The sequence below is a fragment of the Chrysochloris asiatica genome, unplaced genomic scaffold, assembly GCF_000296735.1.
Source record: "Chrysochloris asiatica unplaced genomic scaffold, ChrAsi1.0 scaffold00107, whole genome shotgun sequence".
Classification (NCBI taxonomy): domain Eukaryota; kingdom Metazoa; phylum Chordata; class Mammalia; order Afrosoricida; family Chrysochloridae; genus Chrysochloris; species Chrysochloris asiatica.
In genome coordinates, this window is record NW_006408625.1 from 9,219,683 (window position 1) to 9,235,224 (window position 15,542).

General features: G+C 40.5%; 1 protein-coding gene across 1 annotated transcript in view; it reads right to left on the reverse strand.

Moving 5' to 3' along the window:
* FEZ1 (fasciculation and elongation protein zeta 1 (zygin I)) overlaps positions 1-15,542 on the reverse strand; it is a 164,786-nt gene that overhangs the window by 7,253 nt on the left and 141,991 nt on the right. Inside the window, exons 4-8 of the mRNA XM_006867661.1 lie at positions 13,227-13,313; positions 10,343-10,511; positions 7,644-7,915; positions 4,075-4,155; positions 2,106-2,181 (exon numbers count right to left, since the gene is read on the reverse strand). Coding sequence (XP_006867723.1) covers positions 2,106-2,181; positions 4,075-4,155; positions 7,644-7,915; positions 10,343-10,511; positions 13,227-13,313 — 685 coding nt within the window. The remainder of the gene's footprint in view (positions 1-2,105; positions 2,182-4,074; positions 4,156-7,643; positions 7,916-10,342; positions 10,512-13,226; positions 13,314-15,542) is intronic.

Here is a 15,542-nt window from a genome sequence, read left to right on the forward strand (position 1 = left end):
TAATGAAACAAGTTATATGAATTGTTGAATGTGAAACTGATGATGTGCCCTGTAAACTTTCACTCAATCCACAATAAAAACCTTAAATTAAATAAAAGAAAGAAAGAAAGAAAGAAAGCATTGCAGTAAGCTATACCCACATGATAAAAGAGATGGCCATGAAAATATATTAACAAAATATTAAACAATATGACTAAAATTATGACACAATATTTTATAGCCACTATCATCCCAACTGGCGCTGTGGGTTAATGCACCAGACTGCAAAGCCATTTGAACTGCAAGGTTGGCAGTTCAAGCTCACCAGCTGCTCCTCGGAAACCCTGTACAGGGTTACTATAGGTCAGAATCGACTCAGCGGCACATAACAACAACAACATCATCCCAACTATTTAGAAAAGATAGAAAGTTTGATGGCAGAAAAACAACAAAATAGTAACTACAGTGGCGGTGGTGGAGGTGGCGGTGGTGGTGGTTAAGTGCCATTAAGTCTTTTCCAAATCATAGAGACCCTGTATAGGGTTTCCAAGGAATAACTGGTGATTCGAACTGCTGGCCTTGCAGTTAACAATTCAGCTCTTAGCCTACAGCAGCATACTAGGGAACAATTTTTTTTTTTCACTTTTCCATATTTTCCAAGAATTCTAAATGAAAGATACACTCTAGCTATAATTTTAATGAATTTGGAAAATGTAGACAAATCCATGCAGACTGGAAGCAAGTACATTTTCTAATTAAATAGAGAGAATTCCACACTGAATTGCTAAATGTGTATCTATAATAATCAGTTGTTGTTGTCAAGTGCCATCGAGCCAATTCCAACTCGGCGACCCTGTATAGTGTTTCCAAGGAGCAGCTTGTGAGTTTGAACTGCTGACCTTGCGATTCAGACAGACTTTGCAGTCCAGCACACTAAACCACAGCACCACAGATATAGCTCTTCCTTTTTCTTAAGTTCATGAAAGAGTACTTTACCTATGTCAACTTCTATAGTTATTTATTTATATTATTTTCCAAATGCTCACTACTTGTGAAAACACAAACACCTATAAATGTAAGTTCATTTCTTTGTGCCCCTTGAAAAATATTAGTGCATATTTATGCAAATAAGGAGTATAAAATGAATTAAGAGTACGACAGTATATTTAAAATTTGAGTATTTAAAATTGCAGTGAATTTTAAATGGCAGATTCTCAAGGACATCATGTCTTGAACATCTACTGATGTAGGCAGAATTTTCATTCTCCAAAAGGACATCCATGAAGGTTAGCTTTGGCAGCAGATCCTCAGTTCTCTCGCCTTCCCCTACCTGCCTTCCTTGAAGGTGCAGTGCGGCAACGGGTCAGGCTGCCTCTGTGTGGTCACTCTGCAATGTCCAGGTCACCAGAGAGATGGGAATGCTCCTGACTCACTAAGCCTGTGGCCACCACTCAGCCTAAGGTTTTTCTCATCCTAAAAAAGCCAAGTTGGCACTACTGGCTGAACGAAGTGCCCCCAGCCCTTTGGGGGTAGTAATATTTGTTGTATATAAAGAGAAGTTGCCTATAAATGACCCTTTATTACATACTGTTTTCTCCCGTAGTCAGAAGGCTTATTCATATTTGACAATTGAGCCAAAGGAGAGAAGAGGAGGAGGCAGTCATTTCCTGAAAAGTAAACCTGTCTGTTTTCTTTATAATCAGCTACATCCACCCTTATTACCAAGATGGGGAACTCTCATCAAAACTAGAGCCAGTCCTATAGGCCAAGAGCTGCCTGCTTCTGGGGCACAAGCACAGAGTAGGCAAGTTCAAGAAAAGGAGAACTCCTAAAACTTGAGAACTGCCAGACAAACTACAAAACGCCCCAGACCTGTACTGGCCCTTCCTTGCTTGACTCTTTCACCAGCTCCTTGTTTTTTTCTTTTTTGGCAAGTCTCGTCTCTTACCAGAGTAAGGGAAAGAAAAGACAGCTCTGGGGAGTGCTTCAGAGTGTTTTCATCTTCCCCCAACATAGAAGAAGGAAGTGACAAGGTGATATGGAGCATATTTTGTCTGGAGCACTCCCAGTGCAAGTGAGAGGCAGGGAGGGAGAAAGATGAACAGCAAATTTCACTGGGAACTCACTGTTTGTCAGCATCTGTAGATCTTCTACTGACGGAGGAGCAGCTTTCTTCTCATACGGGATGACTGTGTTCAGATACTACAAGAGAAACATGCCACACAGTGCTTGAGAGGCAAGACAAGGTATCTGGGGCTGAGATACAGTTAGTTGATGATTTGCAGGAAGATTCTGCTTTTCTAAGAGACACATTTCATCAAACATGACATTCTCACACCACTATTTCAGCATGTCTTTTCCCATCTTCAGGAAAAAGCTTTGTAAAAGTAAGACTTAAAAAGTAGTAGTAGCCAGGAAAATTTTTCTACATTCCAACTTCTACATTCTTCTTCTACTAGAAACTTTTAGATTATTTAGGAATCTTGGTCAGATTTTTCTCCTTCAGACTGAGATCAGAGTACATTTTAAGAGAAATAATATTTTCTTATCCTGTGAAATACAATTTAACAATGAGTTGTCTATTTTCTCTTGTCAAAAATTACAAGCAGAGAACTTCCATTCCACCCAGTCTTCAATGTTGTATATACTCCCTCTGCTGGACATGAGGTACTTCTGCAACAAAACCAGAGCCTGAGGTCCAGTTGTTGTTAGGTGTCATCAAGTCAATTCTGACTCATATTGATTTGTATAGGGTTTCTGACAGTGACTGGTGGGTTTGAATTGCTAGCCTTGTGGTTAGCAGTCCAGCGTTTATCCTATAGCGCCACACCAGGACTCATAAGGTCCAGTAGGTCATATATAGCAGGCTGTGAGAACCCACTACTATGGGGTTGATACTGACACATAGCTAGCCTATAGGACAGAGTGGAACTGCCGAATAGGGCTTCCAAGCTGTAATTTTTATAGAAGAAGCATACCACATCATTCTCCCATGAAGCAGCTGGTAAACCATCAACCTTTCAGTTAGTAGGCCAGTGCTTCAACACTGCACCACCAGAGTTCCTTCAGACTGGAGTCCTCTAAGAATTATAAGAAACCCTGGGATAGTGAGTGAGAAAAGCTCTAGGCAAGCTCTCAACTCTAGACAAAGAATTGATAGGCTTATACTTGTCTTAGCTAAGAGTAGTATGACTGACAAAAATGCCTAATTTCTCTGGGCCTCTAAATGACAGGACTTGGTTAGATGTTTCCAAAAGTCCCTCCCCACACTACATTTCTAGAATTCTGACACTTAGGGTTCGACTATAAACATGCTTGAAATGCATACACATTTCACAGATACTCATTCCACAAGCTCAAATGGGCGGAGTTACGCCCCTGTCATCTCTATTGGACTATGCACTGAACAAGGGCAGGGACCTTAGTACCCAATGGTCTAGAGCAGCGCTTAACATAAGACTCAATAAAAGTTTTGAGTACTATATTGTTGTTGTTGTTGTTAAGTGCCTTCGAGTTGGTTCCGACCCATAGAGACCCTGTACAGGGTTTCCGAGACTATAAATCTTTACGGGAGCATTTCTCTCGCGGAATGGCTGGTAGTTTCGAACTGCTGGCCTTAAGGTTCACAGCCCGATTCGTAACCACTATGCTTTAGCAACCCAAAATGCCAGCTGCTTCTCAGGCTTTAGTTACAAACTAAATGGAGTCTACGAGGAGATATCAAAGCATGAGTTATAATCAGAGCAGGACAGTTGAAAAGGTAGTTTTGGTGGGATTGGCCCAATTGATGATCCATTGTTGAAGAGTTGATTAAGCTCTTTAACAGGATATATCATGAAATGCACTTCCTTTTAATATATTTTGCTCTGAAAATAATTTGTAGGTCTATGATTCATATTAATTTTTACATTTTTCCACATTCTAGAGTAGTAAAGCTCAAAATAAATAAATAAATATAGTTTACCTTTGAAAAGACACTTTTTGTTCTTTCTTAAGAGTGGAAGAAAATATTAGGACTCCCCTTGCCCAAATTCCGGGATAATTTTAGTGAATCACTATTCCCTTGCACCCAAGAAGCAGGGAGACCAATCGTACCTGCTTGTCGGTCCCTGAGGAGCCAAAGGTCTGGCGGATGCTGCTTTGCAGAATGTTGGAGATGCCTTCCATGCTGAAGCGCTGGGGGAGAGGAGAGAGACTTAGGAAGAGCAAATGCTTCCTGCTTCATAGTTACCTGGTTCTGTGACTAGAAATTAAAGATAAGACCTGAGTTAAAAGGCTAAATTATAAGCCCACACCTTGTAAGAATAAATAGTAGAGTCTTGAAAACTCTATCTCAAAGACCCTTTTCTTACAAAGTTCTCCATGGCAACAACACCCTCTTCCTTGCCCAGGTTTCCTCATTTAATCTTCCATCCTATAAATAGAAAACTACAGCAATACAGTAGAACTTAAGCAGATGGTGATGCCAAGATCTTAGGGGGAGTATAAATGTTCAGCCACCAGGAAGGTTAGGTTAATTGTCCTTACCTGAAAAAGATTTTGAAAAATTTACATGCCTAGGCTGTTTGATACCTGGGTGGTACAACACTCAATTACTAGTCAATTACTAGTTAAACACTCAGTTACTAGTCAAAACGTTGGTGGTTCAAATCCACCCAGAGGCACCTTAGAAGACAGGCCTGGTGATCTGCTTCTAAACAGTCATAGTCATTGAAAATCCTATGGAGCAGTTCTACTCTATACCCATGGGGTCACCAGGAGTTGGAATTGACTCAACTGCAATGAATAGGTCAACAAGAAGACCCATTTCAGCAGGTCCAGGTTAGACCTATGCCTATAATACCCCTATAATACCCGTATTATTCAAATTTACACACCAACCACTAAAGCCAGTGATGATGAAATTGAAAAATTCTATCAACTTCTTCAGTCTGAAATCGATTAGACATGCAATCAAGATGTATTGACAATTACCGGTGATTGGAATACAAAGGTTGGAAACAAAGCGGAAGAATCAGTAGTTGAAAAATATGATGCTGGAGATCACATAATAGAATTTTTCAAAATCAACTATTTCTTCATTGCAAATACCTTTTTAAACAACATAAAAGACAACTACACACATAGACCTCACCAGATGGAATACACAGAAGTCAAATTGACTACATCTATGGAATAACAGATGTAGAAAAGAAAATCTCCATATCATCAGCCAAAATAAGACCAGGGGCAGACTGTGGAAGTTCAGGCTGAAGCTGAAGAAAATTAAAACAAGTCCACAAGAGTCAAAATATGACTTTGTACATATCTTACCTGAATTTAGAGATCATCTGAAGAATAGATTTGATGCTTTAGACACTAAAGGCTGAAGACCAGAAGAGTTGTGGGATGACATCAAGAACATCATACAGGAAGTAAGCAAAAGGTCAGTGTAAAAGGCCAAAATGGATGTCAGAAAAGGGCTCTGAAACTTGCTCTCCAGCGTAGAGATGCTAAAGCAAATGGAAAAAAAGAGGAGGTAAAAGCTGAACAGAAAATTTCAAAAGGCAGGTCGAGAAGACAAAGTCAAATACAATGAAATGTGCAAAGACATTTGGAGTTAAAACACCAAAAAGGAAGAACACGCACAGCATTTCTCAAGCTAGGGGAACTGAAGAAAAAATTCCAGCCACGATTTGCAATATTGATGAATTCTATGCATAAAATATTGAATGATGTAGAAAGTATCTAAGGAAGATGAAAGAAATACACACTGTACCAAACAGAAATGGTCAATGTTCAACCATTTCAAGAGGTAGCATATAATCAAGAGTCAATGATTTTAAAGGAAGAAGTCCAAGGTGCACTGAAGGAATTGGCAAAGAACAAGATACTGAGAATTAATGGAATAAAAATTGAAATCTTTCAAGAAAGTGAAGCGGCACTCATCTATGCCAAGAAACTGGAAGACATCAATATTTGTGTCCATTCCAAAAAGAGGTGACCCAATGGAATGTGAAAATTATCAGACAATGTTATTAATATCACATGCAGTAAAACTGTGCAGTAATGACACATTGACAGAGAACTTCTAGAGGTTCAAGCCAGATTCAGAAGAGGACGTGGAATGGAATGAAAGACATCATTGCTGCTGTCAGATGGATCTTGGCTGAAATCAGAGCATACCAGAAAGATTTTGCTTGCGCTTTATTGACTATGCAAAAAGCTTTCGATTGTGTGGATCAGGACAAGCTTGGACAACATTGTGAAGTATAAGTATTCTGGAACACTTAATTGTGCTCATGAAGAACCTGTACATAGACGAAGAGGCAGTTATTCAAGGAGAATAAGGGAACACTGAATGGTTTAAAATTAGGAAAGATTGCATTCTGAAGAAATTCAGAATGTACTTAATTCAATCTGTATGCTGAGCAAATTGTCTGAGAAATTGGATTATATGAAGAAAAAGACGTCATCAGAATTTCAGGACTCATAAACAACCTGCAATATGCAGATGATACAGCCTTGCTTGTTGAAAGTGAAGAGGACTTAAAATACCAATGAAGATAAAAGACCACAGTATGGGTTACATCTCAATGTAAAGAAAACAAAAATCTTTACCACTGGACCAATAGACAACATTCTTTGGAGAAAAGATTGAAGTTGTTGTCAAAGACTTCATTTTTTTCAGATCAACCATCAATACTCATGGAAGCAAAACTCAAGAAATCAAGCAACATATTGCATTGGGCACATCAGCTACACAAGAACTCTTTAAAGTGTTCAAGAGTAAAGATGTCAGTTTGAGGACTAAGGTTTACCTGACCCAAGCCATGGTATTGTCAATAGCCTCATATGCACATGAAAGCTGGACAGTGAATAAAGATCATAGAAGAATTGATGCATTTGAGTTATAGTGCTGGAGGAGAATATTAAAAGTACCATGGACTGCCAAAAGAACAAACCAATCTGTGTTGGAAGAAGTACAGCCAGAATGCCCAGACTTTGTATCTTATACTTCAGACATATTATCAGTAGGGTCCAGTCCCTGGAGAAGAATGTCATGTTTGGTAAAGTGGAAGGTCAGAGAAAGACAGGAAGACCCCCAAAGAGATGGACTGGCACAGTGGCAACAGCAATGGACTCAAATGCAATTATTGTGAGGTTGGCCCAGGACCAGGCAGTGTCTCATTCTGTTATAAGTAGGGTTGCTATAAGTTAGTACCAATTCAATTACAACTAGCAACAACAAAGGTTAAAGCTACTTAGCTGATTCTGATGAGCTTCACTGGTTTGCAGAATCCTGTTGGTGTAACAAGGCATCTGATAATTTTAATCCCTGAAATGTTCTATATATCCCTAAAGAGATAAGTCCGCACCATTAACTATGCCCACAGCAAAAATCCTGACCCAAAATCCCAAAGTACACCTTCACTGGATTAAAGACCTTCACCTTACCTTCAGTCTTACCTACAGAGGACACATGCCCTAGTTAGACTATGAATCTTGTTAGCACGTGGAGAAATAAGGTAATACCTTCTCCAATTTTGTGATCCCACCGTCTCACAGTCGCTGCTCAGGAAATGTTTGTTTATAATGAGTCTATGAAAGGGTTATGTTGGGATCTGGAACAGCTGAGGCAGAGGGCTGGACACACATAATCCCCAGCTGGGCTTTTCACATACCTTGAGAGGCATCTGGCTTCCCTTCTCTATTCGGCTATTCTGCAAGCTCAGACCCTTCTCTTTCCGCCTCTTTTTCATTAGCTCTCGCTGCTCCTTCTGCTTGTTCTGAACCTCAATAAGCACAGTGATGAAGGAGTTCTTCACTTCCTTCTCAAACTCCAGCTCATCCCGGTGGGCCAGCTGTTGCACCAGCTCCTCAGAGAGGTCGCGGATGGTCCCCTCCACCTGATCCAGCAGCTCAGTCAGCTCTGATCCTGACATGTACCTCAGTCCTGTAGGAGGAAAGCATTCTGCAGGCAGCCCTTGCAGCCAAGTCAGATCCCACTAGAGGCTCCCAGGACTGTCTCCTAAGGAGAGACCCCTTCTAACTCTCTAAGGTCCAGTAGAGACCTTCACAATTTAGGGGCATGCTAAGAAGAAGGGGCCACCAGTATGTTTTCTGCAGAAGAGAGAATCACTGTCAGGCAACTAAGGAGGAAGAAGACACAGATCCCAAAGAAGCCTGTGGGCTGGCCCACAAAACGGGATGCAGAGACACGTGGATTTTTGACGCTTTGTTTTGTCTTCCTGCTTTCCCTTCCATCTCCATAATACTCCCCCTGTGTAATGGGTCAAGATTTAAGAAAAAACATCAAGAGGAGGTTTTTGGCTTCTTTGTTGAAGAGAATGGAGAGGTGGTGTTTAATCCCCAAGACCTGATCAAGATACCTCTGACAGCAAAATAAGCAGAGTGTGTTTAGTAGCCTCACATTTCTGTTTATGAGGGTGAGAATTCTGGCCAACTGATATTGGTGATGGCTGCACACTGATTGACGTCACTAAATCATACACATGAAATCATTAAGTGGCCAAAGGCTGAGCTCTATGTATTTTCACAATAACAAAACAAGAAAACAGATATGAGCCTTCTTTATGCCTATAGTTCTTTGTCATGTTCAACAAAATGTGGACTATGGAAGATGGCAATATGTATTTAAAATGAGACCTAACTGCTGTCAAAGATTTACTGCCTCAGAAACCTTACACAGGATCACTAAGTGTTGTTGCGTCAGTGGGTGGGTGGGTAACTAGTTAGCACAGGGTGTTCTGCTACTTGCAGAAAGAGAAGGGAGCCTGACATCATTGGAAATAGTTACTTTAACTTCTTGTCCCCTGAGACGTCTTCTTTTAGAATAGATCGGTGTGTGTGTATATTTTCAACTGTGTCCTTTTCTAATGGTTTCTTTTGCTATTATCACAGCATCAATTTTCCTTCTGTTGGGCCTGGATATTTTCTGACTTGGTTCAACTCTCCCCTGTATTTGACTCTTTGGAGCAATCCTCCTCCTGTTTTTGCCATTTCACTCCACATTTCAGCTGTTTTCATGAATCTTTTATTGAGTGCATCTATGTTTGGGTCCTTTGTGTGGCTGAGAAAGGTACAATTGAGCCTGCTATGAATGCAGCACCTCAGCCAGACCCATCCCATCACCTGACTAGAGCCCTTCTGCTGCCTGTCTTCATACTCCTCAGCATTACAGAAGTTTACTTTCAGGGCACAGCTCAACAGATCCTGCCTCTATTGTTTAGGAGTTCCTGGATAGTGAACATGGTTAACACACTCAGCTGCTAGCCATATGGTTGAAAGTTTGAGTCCATCCAGAGGTACATTGGAAGAAAGATCTGGCACTCTACTTCCAAAAAATCAGTTATTGAAAACCCTGTGGAGAATAGTTCTACTCTGCCACACATATGCTTGCATCAGTCATGATAGACTCAAATAACAGCTGGTTTGAACCCTTTCTTGGACTCTACACCCTGACTGACCTACCTTCTCTCTCCATTGTTTCAAAATCTCTCAGACTCCATAAATGGAGCTCTTCCTCCTGGAGCATTACCCCTACAGACTGATGAATCTGATACTCAGTTTTGTCTTAGGTGTGTTACTTTTTTTTTTTCATTTCACACTTCAGCCAGGGCGTTCTTTATCTGATCATAATTACCATAAACTTGTGTCCAAGAGTCACTACCATGTAGTGATTAGGAGTGTGAACTCTGGAGTTCACCTACCTGGGTTCAACTTTTGGTTCCACAATGTATGACCTTGGACTCAACCCAAGTGGTGTTGGAACAGGTCCCTTTGTGGTGCAAACAGTTTGCACTTGAATATTAACCTGAAGACTGGTGGTTAGAACCCACCCAGAAGCACGGTGAAAGAAAGTCCTGGAAGTCTGCTTCTATGGAGCATTTTAACTCTTTAATTCATGAGGTCATCATGAGTTGGAACTGATTTGATACTAACAAGTTTGGTTTAATGTGGTTGGTATGAAATTAAGTGAAATCATACATATAAAGTCTTAGAACAGTAAGCACTCTGAAGTAATGAACTACAATGAATTCCTTTTGTAGTTCTTTTGCCCTTAATTTTATGGAAGCATCATCATCCATTGCTATTGAGAAGTAGTTTCAGTTTCTACTACTATTCTGCTTTTGTCCTGTTCTTGGGTTCATTTTTACAATTTTGCTCAGTTGTATTTTTTTATTTTTCAAAAGTGCTTATTTCCTGAAATCAAGTAAGGAAGGTGTTGCTGACTACCTAGATTTGCAAGCTTTTGCTCTGAATCTTATGATGCAGTATTATGGAGGTTCTGTTAGGTTCATGTAAGGTGGCACCCAGTGTGGGTACTTCATACCCACACGCCCACCACTGGGCTCCTCACCTTCATAGGCCCAGTTGTTGTTGAAGGTCTGGGTCAAGGCCTGCATTTCCTGCAGGAGCACCGAGTCTGCCTGGGAGGAGGTTTCTCTCCCATCCTCTTCTTTCAGAACCTCCTTTTCCTCCTCAGGGTCTGGGGAGTTCTGCATCATTTCCTCAATCTCCTCAATTACCTAAAGAAGGCACACAAAAGAGGACTAATTCTGTTCTCTGCTAGAGGGACATTCTGGTTTGAATTTTGGTCAGTTAAGGATGCTTCTAATTTTATGTCCATAAAATTATTAAAGCAATATGGTTACTTAATAAATATTGAATAATGTTTACATATATTCATTCTTTAATATAAAGCACTCTGGTGTAGAACCTCTTTCAAGAACTCCATTTAGATGAGAGCTTTATTGGAAACATGCTGCTCTTTCAGGAAACAAAGCAAAGCTGCCTGGAAAGGACTGTTTACTTCAATTTGTTGAGCACTTTATCTCTAAGTGGGAAAATACTTTATCCATCCAACTTTAACACAAAATCCAGTTCATTGATTGTTGCAATACATATGACTGACAAAACAAAGTGTTTCCAAGACAAGTTGAAATGAGGAAATCTTTTTACATAGAGGAAAAAAGCTATTTTCCCAGAATTGACCTAGAAAGAAATTGAAACTGCACAGCAGGAAATGAGAATAAAAAATAGCAAAAGTATAAAGGTATAGGTAGGTCTTGAGAGCAGAAAAATAGATTAGCACCACAGTTCTAATCTAGCTGATTGATAATGGGCAGCTCCTAGAAATGCAGGACATAAATACCATCTCCCAAAAAGTGGAACATAAATATAACCCACTGTCATAAATTCGATTACAACACATAGCAATCGTATAGGGCAGAATAGAACTGTTCCAGAAGGCTGTAAACTCTTTATAGGAGCAGAAAGCCTCATCTTTCTCTTGTAGAGCAATTGGTTTGTTTGAACTGCCAACCCTGTGGTTAGCAGCACAATGCTTAATCCAATATAGCACCAGGGATCCTCCCAAAAGGGATAAGGGGACATTAGTTGTTCACAGAGAAAGAAAATGCAATAAGCAAAAGCTACTTCTGAAAGTGAATCTGTAGAAGAGTTTGGATGCAAAAATACATTGCTGCATTTGTCTGTTTTCTATGCTGTGATGAATTCAGGCTCAGGACTGTAGACTTTGAAGTGAATTTCTTCATGTTCATTTGGACATAATTTGTAGATAACAGGGTTTAGGATCTTTTCCTTTAGAATAACTCCTATTTTTTATTTCTGAGTCTTGCTACGTCTAGTCACAAATTTATGGGACACCTAGACTTTGACTAGAAAACATTTTATAACATTCAGTCAAATGACACAATACTCCTTTACAATTTTAAAGTTGAGTCTTGCTCTCTCAGAGTAATTATTTTTAAATTTCTGGGGTTCTGTTTCCCTCAAAGGAATCCTGGTGTGGCATTGTAGGATAAGTACTGGACCACAAGGGCATTTTGAACCAAAAGCTTGGTGATTCAAGCTCACCAGCTGCTCCTTGGAAACCCCATACAGAGTCACTATGATTCAGAACTTAACAACATTTCCCTCAAAAAGAGTCCTGGTGGTGTAATGGTTAAGTGCTCAGCTACTAATCAAAAGGTCAATCTTTAACCAGTCACTCTACAAGAAAAAGATGTGTCCCTGTGCTTCTGTAAAGATTACAGTCTTATAAAACCCTATAGAGCAGTTGCTATGAGTCAGAATCAATGTGATGACAATAGGTACGGTTTTTGGGTTTTATTTTCTTCTACAATTCACAAGAATATTATTAGCACCTATTATATATACATATATACATATATATACATATATACATGTATATACATATATATATACATATATGTGTGTCTGTGTGTGTGTGTGTGTATGTGTGTGTATCTTTCCCTTCAACCTCTTGTTATTATTGTTAAGTTCTGTGGATAGGTTCCAACTCATAGCAACTCTGTATTGGGTTTCCAAGGAGCAGCTGGTGAGCTTGAATCACTGGCCTTGGGGTTCAAAGTCCAATGCTGATGCTGTAGCACCACACCAGGAATTTATTGAATGAATTAGGTAAGAGACAGATATGGCAGAATTCTCCCTTCTGGAAAGCACTTTCTGGCACTAAAGGCTCCCAAAGGAGTTTTGTCAGAGCAATTTTTAGAAACTTTATATAAGGTCTTGTACAAAACAAACACTCCATAAATATTTGTTGGAGTCCTGGTGTGGTGCTGCGGGTTAATGCACTAGCCATTTGAACCGCAAGGTCGGTGGTTCAAACTCACAAGTCACTCCTCGGAAACCCTATTCAGGGTCACTATGGGTCAGAACCAACAACACTGATGGCACTGGACAACAGCAAATATTTGTTGACTAAAATGTTGAATAAGGTATCTAGGGAATCAACAATATCCTCTCTAAATAATAAATTATTAAAACCAAAGTATGATTAACTCAATCAAATGTGAAGCACTATACATTTTTTCCTAAGAGAAACAGATGGATCAAAATGGTCAGTGTTCTATGAATACAAAAATAATACAAAAGCTTCATCTGCCGCTTCTGTTTGTGGAAGCTTCCTTGCTTAGGTATCTTCAAGTCAATGAATTACAAGAAGAAACTCTCAGGTGGTGGAGCTGTTCTCAAAGACGCCCGATTGTCAGAAACTGTGCTAAGATTCACTGCAGTCACATTCTAGCAACTGGAAGCTGAGGCATAAGAGAAATGAAATCCACTCTTCATTATAGACACAGTCACTACAAGGTCATGTGTCTTTCTTATGCCTTAAAACATGTGGTAAATAAATTCTCTAAAAATTTTCTCCACCAGAAAGATAAGCCCCAATGAAAATTCTAGAGAGATACTTGTACCTGATCTGCTGTGAGTAGAGGTTCCTCATTGATACCAGAATCATTTTCACTTCTCTCATTGAACTCTTCCTCCTCTTTGTCATGGATCTGAAGTAGAAAGAATGAAATTCTGAGTGACATCTGTAAGACTTGGTTCCCTCTAGCTTTTAGAATGGAGTCCTGGTGTTGTGCTGTAGGATAAGCATTGGACTACTAACTACAAGGTTGGTGGTTCAAACCCACCAACTGCTCCTTAGAAACGCTATTCATGGTCGCTATTAATCAGAACCAACTCAGTGGCACTTAATAACAACAGCCTTTAGAATAGATGATACTGGCTGAGATGTCACCCCAGCCATCACAGTCTAAAGAAGGATGCTGAAGAGGTATTCAGAATTCAATCAAATTTCAAAACATACCCTGATCATACAACATGCATCACTGAATCCAGTTTGGTGAGAAAAGGATAATGGGGAATGAGTGGCTACCACTATCCCAACTCATTCATATATATATATATTTTTTTTTTTCAATAAGTTTTTATTGTGAGGATTACATGGAAGAATATCAGTTTTATATTCATCCTATCATATTTCGCTTCATTGTAATGATTACAATCCCCTCCATGCATCATCAAATAACCCAAGGGTACACCCACAAGCCCACCCCCGGCCATCAGCACACAGCCCCTCTCTCTCCCTGAGTCCAGTGTCCCCAGCCACTCCATCTATCCACATCATCATCTCTGTCTCCATCCCTGGTATCGCTGCCTCTCTAGCTAGGGTCCCGCTCCCAGTCTTCTCCTTGATGGTCCCAGGGACCTCTGCTCCTGGGCTGTAAAATCAATCACTCCCCCTCTTTTTGTCAAAAAAAAAAAAATCTATATTTCCTGCCCTCACAGTCAGATCTGATGACAATTATTCACTATTGTATGACAAAAGTCTTATCCCCATTTCCTTTTGCCAGCCCAGTCCCAACACATTGGAAATCATTCAGTGGAGATTCTACCTTCCACTGCCCCATCTGGAACCAGACTCCCTCTTGAAAGCTTGTAAGCCAGTCACTTCTTGCTTTTATAGCCCACCCCCCCTTTTGGGTAGCCAATGTCTAAGTTGTCCATCCCTGTCAACCCTGTGTACTGAGGGGGTGGGAGTGATCCTCGCTGTAAAGATTTGTTCCTTTTTTGGAACTACTACATCTATAAGTATAGGTAAAGATTATCAAATTGCAGCAGTTTACTCGTTCACTCTTTTTCTTTTTTTTCTTTCCCTCTTCTTTCTTCTTCTAGTCAAGTTCTGATTATCCAGCCATCGAAGCCAGGTCGAGTGGGTACTATCTGCAAGTATGGGTGTTCTTGTGCATCTCCCCTCACTTCATATCAGCTGGACTCTTCATTCTCTGCTCTAGTCCTCTGTGACCATGTCACTGCCTCTGCACCCAGAAGTCCCCGGGTCTTGCCGTACTGCTAGCCATCCAGGTCTCCACCCAGATTCACAAGGGTCTATTGAATGTGGTCAGACTTAGCTCAAAACTTCATTGTTGTATTTTCCCCCTCTTCCCCTTATCGGTGATCAATGTGGTCACCAGCCAGACCACCTGCCTGCACATGTATTCCCCTTGAGTCTTAGTCTTGGAAGTGGGTTTGCTTTGAGGGGTTCCTAACACTTGCCTTGATGGCTCCTGGGCAAAGAGCTTACTTATTGTTGTAGTAATCAATCACCTTGCCATTTTTGTTTCGGATTTTTCCTGCCAGTCTTTCTTTCACGAAGTATCTCCTGTTCTTCTAGCCACTCCAGGCTGGTCTACTCGTCCTTTCCAGTGGAAAATTCCTAGCTCAAACAATTCTGGATGGGGTTCTGGATTTCACCTATGGTCTTATGCAATGTAAAGGCTCCACAGAAAGCCTCTTAAATGGAGCAAATTCTGGCCCCCTTTAAGGTATGCCAATCAGTTGTAGGCTGAAGACAGACTTACAAGCTTTTTGTAGTGATGTTTCTGGCTATTCCTTTCTCCTCCCGTCAAGTGTCTATTTTACAATGGTTGTTGTTGTTGTTGACAGGTGCCATCGAGTTGGAACCGACTCATAGCGACCCCATGTACAGCAGAACGAAACAATGTCCGATCGTGGGCCAACCTCACTACTGCTGCATCACTTGATGCCATCAATGATCCCACCTGGCTGATCCATCTCGTTGGGGGTCTTTCTCTGTTTCTCTGACCCTCCATCTTACCCAGGATGACATCTTTCTCTAGCTACTGTTCCCTCCTGACAATATGTCCAAAGTATGAGAGACGAAGTTTAGCCATCTTGGCCTCCAAGGAGCACTCTGGCTGCAC